General features: G+C 43.2%; 1 protein-coding gene across 2 annotated transcripts in view; it reads left to right on the top strand.

Annotated features, from left to right (window-relative positions):
• Nucleotides 1–8,759: 8,759 nt before the first annotated feature.
• The window catches only part of EPAS1 (endothelial PAS domain protein 1), a 79,160-nt gene continuing 71,017 nt past the window's right edge, over nt 8,760–16,902 (top strand). Inside the window, exon 1 of one of the 2 annotated variants that reach the window (XM_064509566.1) lies at nt 8,760–9,058. In XM_064509566.1, the coding sequence (XP_064365636.1) occupies nt 9,033–9,058 (26 nt within the window). In that variant the 5' untranslated portion in view covers nt 8,760–9,032. The remainder of the gene's footprint in view (nt 9,059–16,902) is intronic. The other variant, XM_064509565.1, reaches the window with a different exon arrangement.

Genomic DNA, 16,902 nt, shown 5'->3' with positions numbered 1-16,902 from the left:
TAAACTGGAGTTCTTGTCTGTGTGCAGGACAAACCTTGGTTTATTTAATTTTGACACCAGTTCCCTGTTGTTTACCTTGCCTTTGGACGTTGCTGCAATTATTAACATCCTTTTATTTTTCTGACAACATAATACATGCAGTCTTTCTGATGCTTTTTTGAGGCCTGGACGTAGCTCCTTTTGTGGCCTATGTGATATAGCTCAAAAGACTTTGAAAACAATATGTATGTCCAGATAACCAGCTCAAGTGCTGTGCAGTCAGTTTTTTGGGCAAGTGTAGATTTTGGGAAAAGCCTGGATATCCAAACTGGTTTTGAACTAAATTGTTGTGATGGGGTGATATTTTCAGAATTCTTTTCTCTTTCCTGAAAACTGACTTCAGTGGGGACTTATGAAAATCCCACCATTGATCATGTAGCTAAATGCAAGCAATTTGTGCTAGTAGTTGAGAATTTCTCTTAAATTGATAGATTTAGGCACCTTTTGTGTTAAATTACATTTCATAATTTCTATTGATGTTCTGTAGGACTCTTATTGCTAAACGTCCACCAGTGACTTTGAAAATTTGAGTACAGTATTCATCTGTTACTTGTTGTTCACTTCTGATGCAAGGCATGTCTGGGGTGCTATATTTGTCTCAGAGTTGGTGGCACAATTCAGGACGAAAACCTGCTGAGCCTGTCAGGCTGGTCAAGGTTTTGGGGCCATACTGGCCTAACGTGCTCCGCTATTTGAAAAATGTAGTTGGAGGGTTTAAGTGGGTTCCCAAAGCCTCTCTGTCTGCGGAGAAAAAACAGTTCTTATTGTTTTCTTCCCTTTTCCTGCTGTGCTTCTGTTGTCTATAAGATATGTATAAAATTAGTAAGTCAACTTAACTTGATCAAATATTTTTGTTCCAACTGTTCTGAAGCAGATGGTAGATGCAAAGCTCTAATAGATTTGCTGGAGATGGAGAGTCAGTGTTCAACACTTTTTGAACCTAATTCAAAATTCACTGAAAGGCAACATGAATCTTTGGAGCAGATGTTTTATGAGTAGTGAAGACAGAATAAATAATACAGATGGATAGTGTCTAGAATTCCATGTTATTGAATGGGATTTTCCAGTACTTGAAATCTTATTGTAATTGTATGTAATCAGTGATTACATAACATAAGGTGCCCACTGTTGGTTTTGTGGAAATCGAAGCACCTATCCTTGGTGGTGCTGCTGCATTTTTGTGTACGCAAAAATGCAAAGACGAGCTCTTATTTCGACAGGTGTGTTGTGGCCCAGCTCCTTGCTAGATTGAATTATTTTTGGTTCATCGCTAATGCCAGTTCGCAGCAAGCCAGAATGGTCCTTGTTTTCATTCTTATGACTGATGAAATCAAAGAATTAAGGGTTCAGGCATTTCTCTTCTCCCTTAGCAAAGCAACTTGCAATGCAGGTAAGCCTATTTCTCCACAGAAGTACAGGACTTGGGATACACTTGGGTTGTAGGTTTCTCCTCCTCTGAATTTTTTTTCTTTCAGTAAAATGGCACATGTTATCATAAATTATATACTACAGTGTAATGAAGAAAAAAGTCACTTAGTGTGCATAGCAAGGGTCATTCTTGCTAACAGGTGCCTCATGCATGGGATGCAACACATAAATAGGATGAAAGTATGAAGCACAGAGATAGCTCTTTTATTTTTGAGGGGGGACCATCGTCCTCCTTGTCTGTGCGTGGATCACTTGTAGAGTTTCCAATATCAAGTGTTATCTTTACTTGTAAGCCCATAAATATTTCCAGGAGCACATCTACTTGAGAGGCAAATGCTAGGCCCTATGCCAGATGGATCCTGGAGTGAATCCCCAAAATAGAAAGAGAATGAGTTTCAGGTTGAAGGAGAAAAAGGTGAACTTTACCAGCACCTTAAAGAGTCAGGTGGTTGTAATCTTGCAGCTGTTCAGGAGGTGACTCATGAGCAGCTCAGTTGTCTGCGCTGTGGGGCTGCAATGGCTAGTCAGGGCTGTCCCGAGCTGATCGTGTCCCCTGTGCCACTGAGAGCAGAGCTAGGCTCTTGCTCTCACTCACTCTCCCATGGAAGTTAAGTTTCTTCATTGGCTTAGAGGGAGCTAAGGGAGACTTGGTTAAGGTTAGCCATTGTGACTGCCTCCGATTGCTTAAGGTTGTTCATAGTATTTCTGGGAGTTGTACAGCAGTATCTCTGGGCCTAATCTTGCTTCCTGTGATTTAAATTACCAAGAACCCCACCCACTAAAAAGTGACTTTTCTTTAGGGCAAAATAAGAAGATGTAAAACTCAGGGAGGTCCAGCAGTGCTACACGATCCTTTCAAAGGATGCAGTGATAAAGAATTTATGTGTTGATGACAATTTTCTCTTCCCACAAAAACTTGCTTTTTGGCAGGGATTTGGCATTTAGTATTGCAGTGCCTGGAAAACTTTGGATTTTTTCCAGTTTTACAACAAATTCTCACCTTCTTTAGGTGACAAATGTGCACAGGGTTAATGGGTTCAGTGACTCTGTTAAACATCAGTAATTTAAGAATGACTGTTTTAAACCAAACACTTGTCAAGATCTTCACTATAGTAAATTAGAGCCTTTAGGGTATAAAAACAATGCCCAAATCTATTTACCCTGGTTGCAGTCAAATTAGCATTTAGTGCTGGGATTAAGGAGAGAGTTCATTGCTTCAGTTTCCATTCTAACCTGTGCTGTTATTTGGATTACATTAGAGTGAAATTCACTGCTGAACAGAAAGTCAGTACAGGCTTGCGCATCACGCATGTGCCATGCAAACCCTCTAGAAGTATACAAAAAGATTTAAGAGCAGTGATTCCATTAGTATTTAGGCTCCTAGAAAAACATCCCTTGGCTCTTTTAAAATTTCAGGTTCTGCAATGGGCATGTTCCACTGTCTTTGAGTAAATATTTGCCGAGTGACTGAATGTTAACTACTAGGGATTGGTACTAGCTTCAGCATTGCAAAAAACTTCAGTCACAGCTTCTCATCTCTCTGGACATTCATCTGGCACACAGCGCTTTTGGGAGGGAGTGTCTCATGTTTATATTGCTCCTCCTCTGTGAAGACAACTGTTTCTTGGGGATAGGAGGTAATGAGTATTACAAACGTTGCTACAAAGTTTGGCTTTTAAAATCTAGTGGGAGAAATGGTTTCCCTTACCTCCTCGTAGGTGTTAACTGCTGGGTTTGTTGGCTTTGAGTAAAACATGCTTTTGGTGATTTTGCATCTGTATTTCCTTCTAAGAACAACTGTCAAAGGGCAGAAAGAAGCTGCAGACCTCTTCTGCCTGATGCTAGTACTGACAGCTAGCATGGCAATATGGAGCATGAAGTAAACAGGCTAAAATAGAATACGAGGTAATAATCAATGTTGTACCTATATAGTGCCTGTCTTCCAGAAATGTTACAAAATAATTTCTGCAAATTAAATGAAGACCGTATACATTTCATACTTCATTTTCATTACATTGAATTAGACTATTATTGCATTATATATCAAAAAGGAAACTGCAATGTACTATATTCCTAGATTAAGCTTCCTCCTCTTCAGTAATATTTTTAAATCTGCCAGACTCCAACATGTGCACTAAGTTTTCAAGCCTCCGAGTAGCTGCCCTGGCTGCACTGGAGTTGTTTGCATTCTGGAGGATGAATCAGGGTCCTGCTTAGCAAATGTATTTAGCCTTTACTCTTATCAGGCCAAAAAAGAAAAGAGGAGGAGGAAAAATAAAAGTAACTGTGAAATATGAAATTTCTAAATAATAAGCTGTTGAAGGGACAAAACAAAACAAAAGCAGTGTTAATTTAACAAACTGGATTGCATCTGTGTTTTCCTTGGGTTTTTTTGGTTGAGCTTTTCCAAAATTTCAAAATGATAGTTCCCAGTATCATGGCAGGATTGTTTCCCTGTATTCATTAATCATTGGTTTTCTTCTTAAACTGATCCTATTGCAACACATCACTATGTTAATTAGGCTTTGTTTTACCACCTTTCCTCAGGATAGGCCTAAGACATCCTCAGTATGTAATTTTAAAAAAGGCTAAGAGATAAGCTGAGTAATTTTAAGCCTCTTAATATTTACAGGTACATTCCCAACGTTTTGGCCATCATGTCTTTTTTCACGGGAGTGTGGTGGCTGAAACGTCTGGAATGTGTCTGTAAGTAATCAGTGCCTCAGATGGACTGAGCTTATCTGCCAGCCGCGCTCGAAGGTGTGCACGCAGCGTTTGGAAGCTCTGAGAGAGATCTTGGAGCACTACCGGCGAATAACACGTTAGCTGAGATAGCCCACTACTGCCAACAGAGCGCACATTGCTTTCTCTGTAGAGTAACAGGGATGTGTGCTGCTGTTAATAAGCGTTTCTTTTCCTCCCCTAGTATGAAACTATAGAATAGCTGAGGAATTCCTAAAGTTTCCACCAGTCTGCTGGTGGAAGTGCTGTTTGCTGTGCTGACAAACGGTTGGTGCGGCTTGTGGCCAAAGGGCACAGCTACTGACTGTGCAGAAAGTACAGCTACACCGAGGGGCAGGGGCAGGCCCGTAATGGTGAAGGAAGGTATAAGTGAGCGCAGGTGGCACGAGGAACTCTGCTTTAGCTTTTGCACCACAGTTCAGGCATTTTTGTTATATCATCATCTGAGCAGACCCCACTTTCTTACTTGACTTTTGTGTTTTATCCTGCTTATAAGTACCACTTTTCCCTAGCTAACAGACTTGCAAACCAACCTGATGCTAAACCTGAAGTTTTGTATTTTCCAGTTTCATTTGCTATCACCTGTAATAAATGTTTTGTGGCTATACGTTGATTATTCTAAAATGAGCAACTACAGAATCTAGTCTTTTAATTCAAAGGATCAGCTCTGTTGCAATAACAGGACTCAGTCCTTTCTCCCCTTCCCTTTCCCCTCATATAGTTATTTATTATTACAGGCATCAACTTTTTGTTGTAACAGTTCTGGTAGTATTGAGCAGGAAAAGAAAAGAAAATGAGCAAGGACTGTAAATGAACCTGAAGAACATTTGTGCATTTAGCAGCCTCCATACAACTGTGTAACCCAGTGAAGGCAGCACTGCTAGTGTTCCTTGTCACGCAGTTTTGATTTGCGTTTTTTTCAGTTCACTCAAATTTTCCGTGTTTTTGAGTATCACTCTTAGCTATTTAAGAACCTCATCCTTTCAGCAAGCTGTTTTTAATATGCCTCCCCTGCAAAGGCTGGAGTATCCATGTATTCTTCTGAGTACCCTGGAGCATTAATTGCTGAACAGTCTTGAATGTTTTACCAATACTTTTGCAGTAAATACAGTGCTGTTAGCATGCATACATAATACAGAGTACTAGAACTGCTTTCACTTCACTGATGATAGCTGTGCACATTCAAACTTGTGTGTGCACTGGTTTAGGTGGTTGATTACATATGTATATCTTGAGAAAACACAATGTAGTGTAACTGGTCCTAAATCAGTGGTGTGTTTCAGAATAAATGCAAGTAATCGGGAGCTGGCCCACTTGTTTGGGTGATACAGTATTCCTGCCTTTGAACACCGAAAGGGTGAGCCCAGTAGTACTTTCAACTCACTGCTGTATCGGCGGCCTAGTTGCTATGCAGATCTGCTAATTTCTCAGTGTAATTTAAATTGAGTGTGGGTCATGAAACTTGCTAACGTATCATGGTTTTACTGTGGGTAGGCCTTGAATTTGTTTCCCCCTGTATTTCTCCCTACAGCCTAATTGAAATGTAGTTGACGTAAACTGGTCCCCTGCTGACTTGAGGGGCCCTTCAAGAACAAGTGACTGCTCTGCTGACAGATGGGAACAAGTCATTTCAAACATGTCTCTTTTGAAGATACCTCTTGAGTTATTAAGAAATTAAGAAATTACTATACCTGTGGCATCTCTAGAATAGTTCACATGGGAGCAATGTGGGTCACTTTAGATGATTTCTAAAATACAGAGTGGATGACACTAATGCTTATATTTTTCTCTGACTGCCAAGGGTAAGGAATCCTCGTCTAGATGAGTTTTGTTGACTCTGCTGGAAACCTTGATGGAAAAAAACAGAAGCTAACCCCTGTTAAGGTCAGCTCATGAAGTTTCCTGAGTCCCTTTTCCCCTTCCATGAGCTTTCCTCTGAGATAAGCCTACCATTTATAAGCTAACTGTAACATGTAGTAAATATGAGATAAACCGTAAGGAGTAACGTAGGAATACAAAGCACTGGGAGGCCCAACAATGATAGTAATTGAGAAGACAAGCTGTTTACTGTCTTGAACCAAAACAGTTTGAGGTTTTTCCTGGCAGTTGTCTCCTGCAGATCAAATACTGCATCCATGTAGAGTAGATGCATTCACGGCGTGGTTACTATTGAAACTTCTGAGTATTCTAGGAACAGAGAAAGCCCATCTTACTGTAGGTACTAGTACAAATAAATATTGACTGGCAATAAAGGTGAGCAAATAGTAAAAAGATGCATTTGAGAATAAAATTATGTGAACATCTGCTGTCCTTCAGCAAGAAGAAAGCTTCCTGATGCTTTGTAGGTGCTGTGGAGTTGTTTTGTCACAGCATGGACCAAGTGGTATGATACTGCAATGAAATATATTTGGTCTTTCCCTCCCTGAATAGTCATGGAGAGGGAGGGAATTAACAACTAGAGTGAGCCTCCAGAAGATGAGATGGTTTTCCTAGCAGTGAGGGTGGGGAGCTTAATTACTAGAAATAGTAGTATAGACTGTGTTGCAGATTCTGTGGATGAATCTCTATGGGATCTGTGAACTGACTTCTGAATTTCTGGGGTAACTGAAATATTTGTGACAGAGCCCTAAGAATCACTCAGGCTTGCTCGCTTCACCATAATCACGCAGCAGCAAGATTATAGGTTTGCCAGGCATTGATCTGCTTTGAAGCCCACCAGTCTGTCTCCACAGAGGAACAGAGGTGTCGGTTCTTGAGTGGTGCTTAGATGTGAGTTCTGCGATTGTGCAAGCACTTTCAGGCCTCGCTGGTCAAGAGAGCAAGAGGTTTAGACTGATAATCAACTACAGTACATTCATGTGGCCAGAGCCAACAGAAGTTAGGCTGATGGGCTAGACCTGAAATATTTGAGATTTAGCCAATTTGAATGCTTTTCTTGTCTGATTTTAAAAGCGAGTTGTTTATCCAAGTAAAGTGCTTTAAGATATAGCAAGGAGCATTGACATCAGCAGAGATCAATGAGGGATGAAGAAGTCTATTTAACCTAGGAAATGAGTGACCTGGCTCTTTGATCCTGTTGCATTCTCTTATTCCCAGAAGGTTAAATTTAGTCCTGCATACACAAATTCTGTTTAACTAAGTTTACTTAGGTTTTAAGTATTTGTGGGTTTCTTTTGTGTAAGTTCTCTTGTATAACAAGAAAACCTGTTACCACATAATTAGCTTGTTGCTGTATAAGCATGTGTAGCTCTCTTCAGACTAGAAAGCAGAATATGCAAATTGAAATGTAATGTGTTGCTTTAAACATTCATATTGTGTAAAAGAAAAAACCCTCTGACCCACTGTACACAAAACAGCCCATGAAATAGCAAAGAGAAGTTGCTCCAATTTGAGTAACCAAGAAATAAATCTAGCTTGGTTTATTTTTGCTTGCAGTACTTCCATTACCCAGAAGTACAGGAAAACTGGTGATGCAGTTTAAGGGAAAGGTGTACATTTTGATTTGAGATGTCTACAAGATATAAAGGTAAGCCTTAGAACGTGTGAGGATAAGGCAATATTTGATTGCCTTTGAGTTTAAATTGCTATCTGCTGTAATGAAAGATGTAATTTCAGAGATATTCTGGTAGTTCCTTGTCCAGCAAGGTGGTTGTTTTGGTGTAAAACCAACAGACAGAACCTCTCAGTTGGATTTATATTGATCATAACTGAAGCAAACCGTAGCAGGACCTAGCATTAGATGAGCTTTAGTGCTTTTGGCCACCTAAGTACTTCACTTTGTTGCAACAACTGTGAATGTTACAAATTTAAAGTTTGGTTGTTTATGAGGTAAGAAAATAGCTAAAATGCCATATGATATAGAGAAAATAAAATTGAAAAACAAGGAGGAGGATGGAAGTACAATTGCCGCGTCAAAAGCACTAAACTCCCTTAAACTGCAGTGCCCTAGCTCCTTTGCACAGACCTCCAAATCAGATTGCGGCCTCCTTCCCTCCCTCCCCTCTGCGTGCGGCTAGTACTGAAAGCGGAGGGGCTGGCACCGGGTATCCTATACATCCTGCATAGCTCGCGTGCACAGCCCAAATGCAGCAGGAGCATCTTCCTCTCTTACTCTAATGAACGCATTCATTTATTTGGAAATAAATCCCACCCCTGTTCCTGAGGGGTGGGGGGGCTGCCGCAGGTGCCCCCGGCGCCCGCCCCGTTTCGGAGCGGGGACGGGCGGCAGCTCCGCGGCGGGGCGCGGGCAGGCGGCACCACCCGCGCGTGAGAAATAAAATAGTAATGGGGAAAGGAGGAGCGGGGGGGGGGGGGGGGGGAGAAACCGACCCCCCCCCCCCGGCAGCCCGGGGGCAAGGAGGGCAGCGCGGCGCCGGGGCATCCGCGGTCGGTGCTGCGGGCGGGAGCGGCGCGGCGGCCGCGCTGCCCCTCCCGAACGGCCGGTGCCGTGGGCGGGAGGCCGGGCGCGGCGGCGGCGGCGGCGGCGGCCCCCATTGGCGGGCGGCGGCGGCGGGGGCCGGTGCCGGGGCGAGGGGGCCGGACCTGCCCCCGCGGCCGGCGGCGGCCCAAGTTTTAAAGTGAGAACTTTCTTCTGGCGGCGCCGCACAGCCCGGCCGGAGCCGCTCCCCGCCCGCCCGCCGCGCCCCGGCGGGCCGTACAATCCTCGGCAGTGTCCTGAGACTGTACGCCCGCCTCGGGCAGCCCGCCCGCCCCGCGCCGCCCCCGCCGAGGGCCGCCCCCGCGGAGCCGCCGCGTCCCGCTGCGCGCCGGGGCAGGTGCTGAGCCCGGCCCGAGAGGCGGCGCAGGAGCCGGCGGCCGCCGCGATGACAGCTGACAAGGAGAAGAAAAGGTGAGGGGGCCGCGGGCGAGGCTCCGCGCTCCTCGGGCCGCTTCCTCCTCCTCCTCCTCCTCCTCCTCTCCCCGAACGGTGTCGCGGCGTGGGGCCGCACCGGGCGCCCCCGCGGGAGGGGGGTTGTCCGTGGGGCAGGCGCCGCCGCCGCCCCTCGACCACCCGGGCCGCGTCGCGGCGGCCGGGGCAGCCCGCGGGGGGCGGCGGCGGGAGCTCCTTCGCGGCTCGCCGGGCTTTGGGCCGGGCCGGGCCGGGCCGGGCCGAGGCGGCGGCGCGGAGCTGCCCCGTGGGGAGGAGGCCGGCGCGGAGCTGGCGCGGCGCCCGGGCAGAGCCTCCCCGCGGGGCTGCCCTTTGCCCGGCGGCACCGGGCTGAGCCGCTGCCCTGGGAAACTGCCCCCCGCCGGCGGCCGCCGCTGCCCCGGGCCCCGCCACCGGCAGCGGGCGGGCAGGTGCCGCGGGCGGCTCCGCGGGCCGCCGCGCAGCGGGGGGCGCGTCCGGCGCGGGATGAGCGCGGTGCCGTCGGCGGCAGCGTTTGGGAGGCTGCTATCAATTAGGGCCTAATTGCCGGGCAATTATTTGATCTCCTAGGTGAGGATGGGGTTTGAAAAGAGGCGTCCGCGGCGAAACACGTTGCGTAATTAAAATGGCCCGGGAGTAATTGACGTGTTATGTAAACATTTTATTAATCGTTTGAGACTAATAAATTTCAACATCGCCTCGCTCCGGCCTAAGAGGGCCACGCAGCGTGGGAGCCTGGTCAAAAAGCAGGATCTCGTGTGGTTCGCGCGGGTCCCGGGCTGTCGGCGGCTGCCTTTCGGGCCGCGGGGAGCGTTGCGCTCCGCCGGGTGCTGCTGCTTGAGGAGGAGGTGAAGATAGGCGCCTCCACGTTGCTGTAATGATCCTCCGAAGGGCGAAGAAGCGAATTAATAAAATGAGTTTTGTAGTTGCGTCAAAGACTATATTCTTGAGGTTGTACATGGAATAAAACTTACGTGATCCCTAGCACAGTGGCCACAGGTGGAGATAAAGAAGTATCAAGTCATGGCTCCAAGGCTGTGAACAATTCGTATGGATGGGTGAGAGAGCTTACATGAGCAAAGACTATCAAGTGAATAAAGGTCCACCAAGTCTTATAACAGCCTATTCCGTCTGTTTGATACAAATGATAGCTATTAGGCTGTTTTTATTATCGGCTCAGGTTGCTTCCCTGTTCTGAGTTTAGGCTGTGTTCGTAAAAGATGTGCTTTATGGAGTAAGAATTTTATCTTGCTGTTTGTCACGTGTACTTTCTGGTTGATGATGCACTGTACCTTGAAAACTTTGTTGTGGTTTGTAGAATAGCTCCTTTTTATTGAGTCACCCTATCACCATGTGATAGGGGAGATATTGTGGTATATCCCATGCAATTTATATATAGACGGTCTCAGTTTATCAAATGTTAATGTATTTAGGTTAAAAGTAACCTCTAGCATATTTTGTTCTAGGTGTTCTTCTTCTGTGTAGGGCCTAAAATAGTGGTACATTATGCATCCTCTTTTGTTGAGGAAGGGAGTAAAACATTGTACAGTAAGATGTACTTATAAAATGTTTTATAGTAGTTTAGTTTATAGGAATTAGAATGAAATAGCGTACGTATTGAAAATATATTGCTCAATGTATTCAATGTGTCGCCTCTTTTAATGAGAAACTCTTAATCTCTTCAATCTTAACTTCTCGTTTTCAGTTGCTATAAGGGAATGAGCACTGTCTAATCTTGCATTACATGATAGTAAAGTCCTTTCTAGGAATATTCTTTAAAATCAATATAGAAACTTCACAGAACTAGAAACGTCGAGGGTCTGAATTCTAATCCTGGCTCTGTCACTGATCTTAGTAAGTCCTGTGACATTCCAGCGACAATTTGCTGGCTCTCTCAGAAGTAGGCTAATAATTGTTATCTGGCTCATGGGTTTGTTGTGTAAATTAACGTTTGCAAGAGCTGGGAGACTATCAGATGAGGAGTGATAGCATGCTTGTGCCTCCCTGTCTATGTGTATGTGCACATTGCTACAGGAGTACTCTGTGTAGCCTACTGAAGCAAGCTAGGTTTTATTTGCCAGTGCTATTACAGAACAGACTTGCTGCCTCGAGTTCAACAGTTGTTGTGTTATTTGCTTGATTTCTATCCAGATATACAGCTGGGAACTCTAACCTGACTCGCTAATAGTGTTTATAAATCAATTTCAGGGAGAAAAGGTGGTGGGGGTAATCTGGTTTACAAAATTTGCAGGCAACCCTGGAACATATGCTTAGAGGAGCAGTTCTTTTACTGTTAAACAGATGCTCTATGAAAGATAATCTTTGGTTCTTTTTAATAGTCCATTTAAGTTGAAGAGCATCCTCAGGTTTTCATTTGAAGCTGGTCTGTCAAGAGAAAAGAGCAAGTGTTTTCTTTGGATCAAATGTTGGAGCACTTTTTAATAGGCTAGCCTATGTATTTGTCACATGAAAAACTAGTCTAAGATACTGGGTCGAGATTAATATGATTGTTATTTTAGCTTAATCATTAGAAATCTCATTATATTTATATCATCTTAAATACAAGGTCTGATATTTCTCAGAATGCCAGTAATTAGAAAGTGGGAAAAGAAGGAGAGAAAGTTTAAAGCACATTTTGGTAAAATTAAAGCTGAGGAAAAAATGTCGTATTTGTTTTTTGTACAGTACAGTGACAATTGGTAGATAGGTCTCACTCTGGTTAGGGCAGTCTTTTTAGCTTGTCTTGGTGTACTTGTTAGTTATTTAGTCATCATGTGTTTTTGTGAATTTTGTTTGAGGGACGTTGTTTTGCTAGGAGTGGATGGTCTGTTAAATGGACTGTTTTGGGCGGACAACAGTGTATGGTTGAGAAAAGTTTGAAATCATTCTCAGCACAAATCAGGTGCCGCTGGGTAGGATACATCAGTTGGCTTTGCCAGTGCCTGAATTGCCTTGGTGAGACTTTTCTGTTTTTGTTATGTTTTAAATAATAATATGACCCCCCCACCCCCCGGGCATTCTTCCTCCCAATTTTATGGCTTAGGGAGCATATGTAATAGCGGTCCCTGTATAATTATAGAATAGATCACTGTTTTGGATAGCTGCTTTGTGACCCTAGGGATGTCACGTTATCTAGATCTGTTTAACTTCTTCTGGTCCAGATAGCAAGCAACTGAGATACCAAAATATTATTCCCAGTTACTGACTAGATAACTGATTGCTTTCAATTATTTTCAATTACGTTTGATCATATTTGATGTCGAGACCCTCTAATGAGACACTTTGTGCCTCAATTTCCATTGACCTTTAGCTCAAGACAGCGACTCTGCCGAGCTGAGGTCACCCTTGGCAGTTCATCCTCGGGGTGAGGAAACGGTCCTGACAGCCCGGTTGTCACGAGCGCAGGTAGTCTACCGCCTCCTAACGCGCCCGTTGGATGCCAGGACGTGTGTGCGTTTGGATGTGGCAAGGTGTTAAACTGCATATAGTTTCTGTGCCTCGGTTTTGGTCTATCGGGGATGCATTTTGTTTTAAGGTATTGTAAGTTGTACTACCTCTGATCTGCTATTCTGCAATGATGATTGATAGATGGTTTTGTCCATCCATTTGCCAGTGCAGGTTGTCCCTTTTATTCTTTTAAACCTCACTTTATGCATTTCAGATAACGGAGCTTTGGGCTCTTTCCTTGGCAGACTACTGCATAGATTGCTTGACTTCATCATAAAATTTTTAGAGATCTGTTGTTTGGCATTCCCCCTGCACGTAGCTGATGTATTTAATTTCCTTCTCTTTCTATCTATGTTAACATCTTCCCTCACAGTTTTTCTTATTGGAGTTATCCAAGGGAAACTTCATCTCCTGAATTCATTATGAACAATATGTTGAAATGAGCTGTTTATGTTTAGCATGTGTTACTGTTAAGAAGCTTGGACTTACGTTTCAGCACCAAAAATGCAAGCGCTTCATAGCATCATGTTGTCTTGAATGACTCTGGCCACTCCTGCTCATCGGTTTAACTGTGGAGCGACTGAACTTCTGCCACTGGGTCTGGATGAGACCAACAAGCTGTCTCTTATGACCCAGAGGTTTCTGTACTTGTGGGACAGTTTGGGCAGCTGTGACATTTCGTACCTGTGGAGGTACAGTCCACAGGTCAGTCACTGGGTGTGAAGGACCCAGCATGCTCCATTTTCCATTCTAGTTTAAAACTCAGTGATTTTTAGTTTGCTTATTTTGCGAGGAGGGCGAGTGAAGTGTAATAAGCACCTGAGCCAGAGATTCTCATTGTGAGCTTATTATGAAAATTACAGATCTCTGAGAATATTTTATTGAAGACTGATGCAGCATTACTGGTAGTGACACTGCCAATACGCAGAGAAGTCCCAAGTGCTAAATTTTACTTTGTCTCTTCTGGTTTCTGTATTCAACGTCCTTTCTGTCCTTCTACGAATGTGGAAAGGGTTCAGCTACCAGAGGGTGGCCCAAAGGCCTGCGAAGTGAGGAATGGCTACATGCATGCATGTGCCCCTTCGCCTGTAATGGCATGTGACAGAGGTTGGCCTGAGCTGCCGCTTTGTGTCCTGGCCTGCTTGGAAAAGCCTGACTTCAGCTCCCCAGCGACTGTGCGCTTCACTTGCACGGAGCCAGAGCGTTTGAGCAGCAGGAGGGCTGAATGGCTTTGGCTGTGAGAACGAGGTGGCACGGGAGCACTTCCTGGGGCACACAGTCCTCTGAAAATTGCCTGGCCTTCTGGTGACTGCACTGATGTCGCAAGCGCTCGTTCTGTTCATGGTTAACACTTGCGCCAAGAACAAGTTAAAAATCTAACACCTCCCAGAATATGGCTTTTTAAAAAATAAACAAACAAACAAACAAAAACTTCCTCTTCTGATGTCAGTAGTCTTCTGTTATGTTTGTTATGTTTATCCTGTTTGGATGGTTGGGAATGTCTTACGTGTTGGAGTTATTTTGCTAATAAAAGTTTTGGGATCATCCTGCTACTTTTGGAGGCCCATCCTAAGTATTAATACTGGATCTCTCTGCCCTTCTATAATATCTGATTATGATGGATTCACAGAAATTAAGTATTTTAGCTTTCAGGTTCCAAGCAGGAGCTGCTGTGAGATATGGAGGGGACAGAACTGTTTAAGTTTTTCATTTTTTTCCCAGATAATTCCTATCTTCAGACAAATATAAAATTTCATCCTCCAGAAGTTTGTTTTTGCATGTGTAAGAGCTATGTGCTCTTATATGCAGAGAAAAGACTTAAATCAATCATTCTGAATTTCAAAAATTATTTATTTTCTTGGAGGCAGTGTTATGCATGTGAGAGAACCCATGGAGGCCATGTGGTAATAGCAATCGGACAAGAATAAAATGAAATTTGAATTTTTCTTACCTAGGGCAGTGAACTGATCTGCAAAGAATGAAGAGGGCCTAGTATAAAGAATTACAGTTGATATTGTGAAATTGCTCTGAATTTCAGTGCAACTGCTTTCTTGGATTTACAAGGCCACTTTTAATGAGGACTCTTTCTGAGGTATGTAAAATGGGAAATTGTATTTTACTCTGCGTTTGGAAAGCAATTCAATGAAGTACAGTAGGCCAACTGGCTGATAAATAACTAATGTTCCAAAGTAACTCTCATTTAATTATGCTTTTAACTTTTAGAGCTAAAGCTAATCAAATCTAATTATGGTTTTGGTACTCTTTCTTCTGTGACTTTATTTAGGTCTAGAAAATCTAACTGTAACAGAATCTAGCCATCATAAATTTGGATTAAATGAGCGCATTTAGATTTTAAAACAGTTAGACTTGTAATTTAATTGCTTGTCTGTTGTTATAAAGAGTTTGGAGTAGGATAAAGTACCCATTCTGTTCCTCTGTGCACTGTATTGCATGACCCAGCAAATATTCAATATTCCCTTCTATAGAAATTCATTACATGCCTTGCCAGACAAGGAGCAAAGTTGCTTTAGTTGAGTTTTTATGTCTGATCTTCCGTCAAAGAGGTGCCCTGGTCTTGACCCTTCCTCTGTATATGAATATGTGGAATCAGCAGTTTGCTTTGATTAAGGGAATGTTTAGGGTGTTGCCTCCAGAAAGATTGTCAAAGAAATTCAGAAACTTTACAAATGCTTTATTTTCGCCTGTGGGTGAGCAATTAATACTGGCTTATTGCAGCTTTCTTAGCAAATTCAGTGCATCTGGGCAGAAGCAAAAAGGCTTTCTTATTTTGTTTTTTCAAGGGTGACAAAAATAGGACAAGAATAGAGTTCCTTAGCATTTTTTCTCATTCATTCCTAATAAAAACGTGTTGTAAAAACTCCCCCCCCTTCTCCCCGCTGGCTGAGGTAAAATGCTGCTTCATTCTACTGTGTATTTATTTATATAGCAATCTAATTACAAGCAGAGGAACATTTAGTACCTTACATTTTCATCTCAAATCTTTGTGGAATAGATGTAGAAAAAAACTGACTGTTTTGCCAAAAGATCTCAATAATTTTTTGCTGTTTCCAGCAAAACACAGGCAAAGTAAACACATCTCTAAAAACATGTGTTGTCCATGCCTCACCCTCCTCCCCCTTGCTTCTTGATGCCTGGCCCTAAATCTCAACTCTGACCTACATGAATTAAAAGCCTAGGCCTGCAATGCAGGCAGACTGCAAAATAAAATCATTAGGTAGAGAACAACAGGGCTGTGACAATTCATGGTATATTGCTGGGATTTTTTTTATTATTATATTTTATTTTACAAAATCATTGGTAAGCTTGAGACTTAATAACCCATTATGATAGTGTGATAACTAGGAGCAACTACCGTGTCTTCTCAACTATTTTTTTTCCAACTATGTGTAAAGCTGATTAGGGCAGCATTTGCTACACAAATGCAGTGCTCATCTTACAGTTGCAAATGTGACAATATAAAGGTGAATTTCATGGGATCGTGATTCCTCTGCCAGTATCTGCTTCTGCACCGCAGGTACATAAAATCAAGGATGTATTTATGAAGTAGATGGTGAGAGGACAGTATTTCTTATAAATCTGGGCTAGTGTGCAACCTATGTTAAGTTTCTTTGGAGTCGAGAAAGATGTTTTGTTGGGGGCTTTTGTGGCAGTGTGACCAAGAGCTCGTGGCGTGTGTACCCTAGGTGTAAAGCTAGGGGATATTACCACTTTTTTCTTCAGAAAAGCCATGAGTACTGAGTGCTGTGGTATACTGTTGTTTGCCTCAGTAAACGTTTTCAAAAATCACTTGTGCTCCTTGTTGCTTTTTTTCCTTCTGTGCAGCCCCTGCAGAACAGGGAGCTGAAACACTGCAGCATCCCTTCGTATTTGCATAGGAATTGCTCCACGGGTTCAACCAACTTCACAAAGAACATTGTTCAGACTCTAGTGCTCAAGTCTGACCTGCTCTCTTTGTTGCAGGAAATTGTATCATCCAAGGAGAGGTTAAAATTAGAATGGGTATGGGGAGGTTTTTGTGAGCCAAGCAACTCTCCTAATGGATGAATCACGAAGGTGTAACTTACAGTACTTGATAGCAAGCAGTCCGAAGGTATATGTGTAATAAGATTACCAGGATCATTTAGAAACTCTAGCTGAAAGTACTGAAACGTGAACTTAATCTATTGTAAATATTTGTTACTCATTATCTAATAAAATGTAATACTCATTATCTATCAAAGCACATTTGGTTAGAGTTAGGCAAATGAAGGTGAGATATAAGGTGCACATTTTTAACACTAAGTTATCAAACACTGGAAGAGCTTACCTGGAGAGGGAATTGGTAGAGCTGAACACTTTTTAAAAGAATATTTTCTGGA

This window comes from Dromaius novaehollandiae, chromosome 3, assembly GCF_036370855.1.
Source record: "Dromaius novaehollandiae isolate bDroNov1 chromosome 3, bDroNov1.hap1, whole genome shotgun sequence".
In the NCBI taxonomy this organism is placed as follows: domain Eukaryota; kingdom Metazoa; phylum Chordata; class Aves; order Casuariiformes; family Dromaiidae; genus Dromaius; species Dromaius novaehollandiae.
The sequence above is the reverse complement of the archived record's forward strand: the minus strand, read 5'-3'. Positions and strand labels throughout refer to the sequence as shown.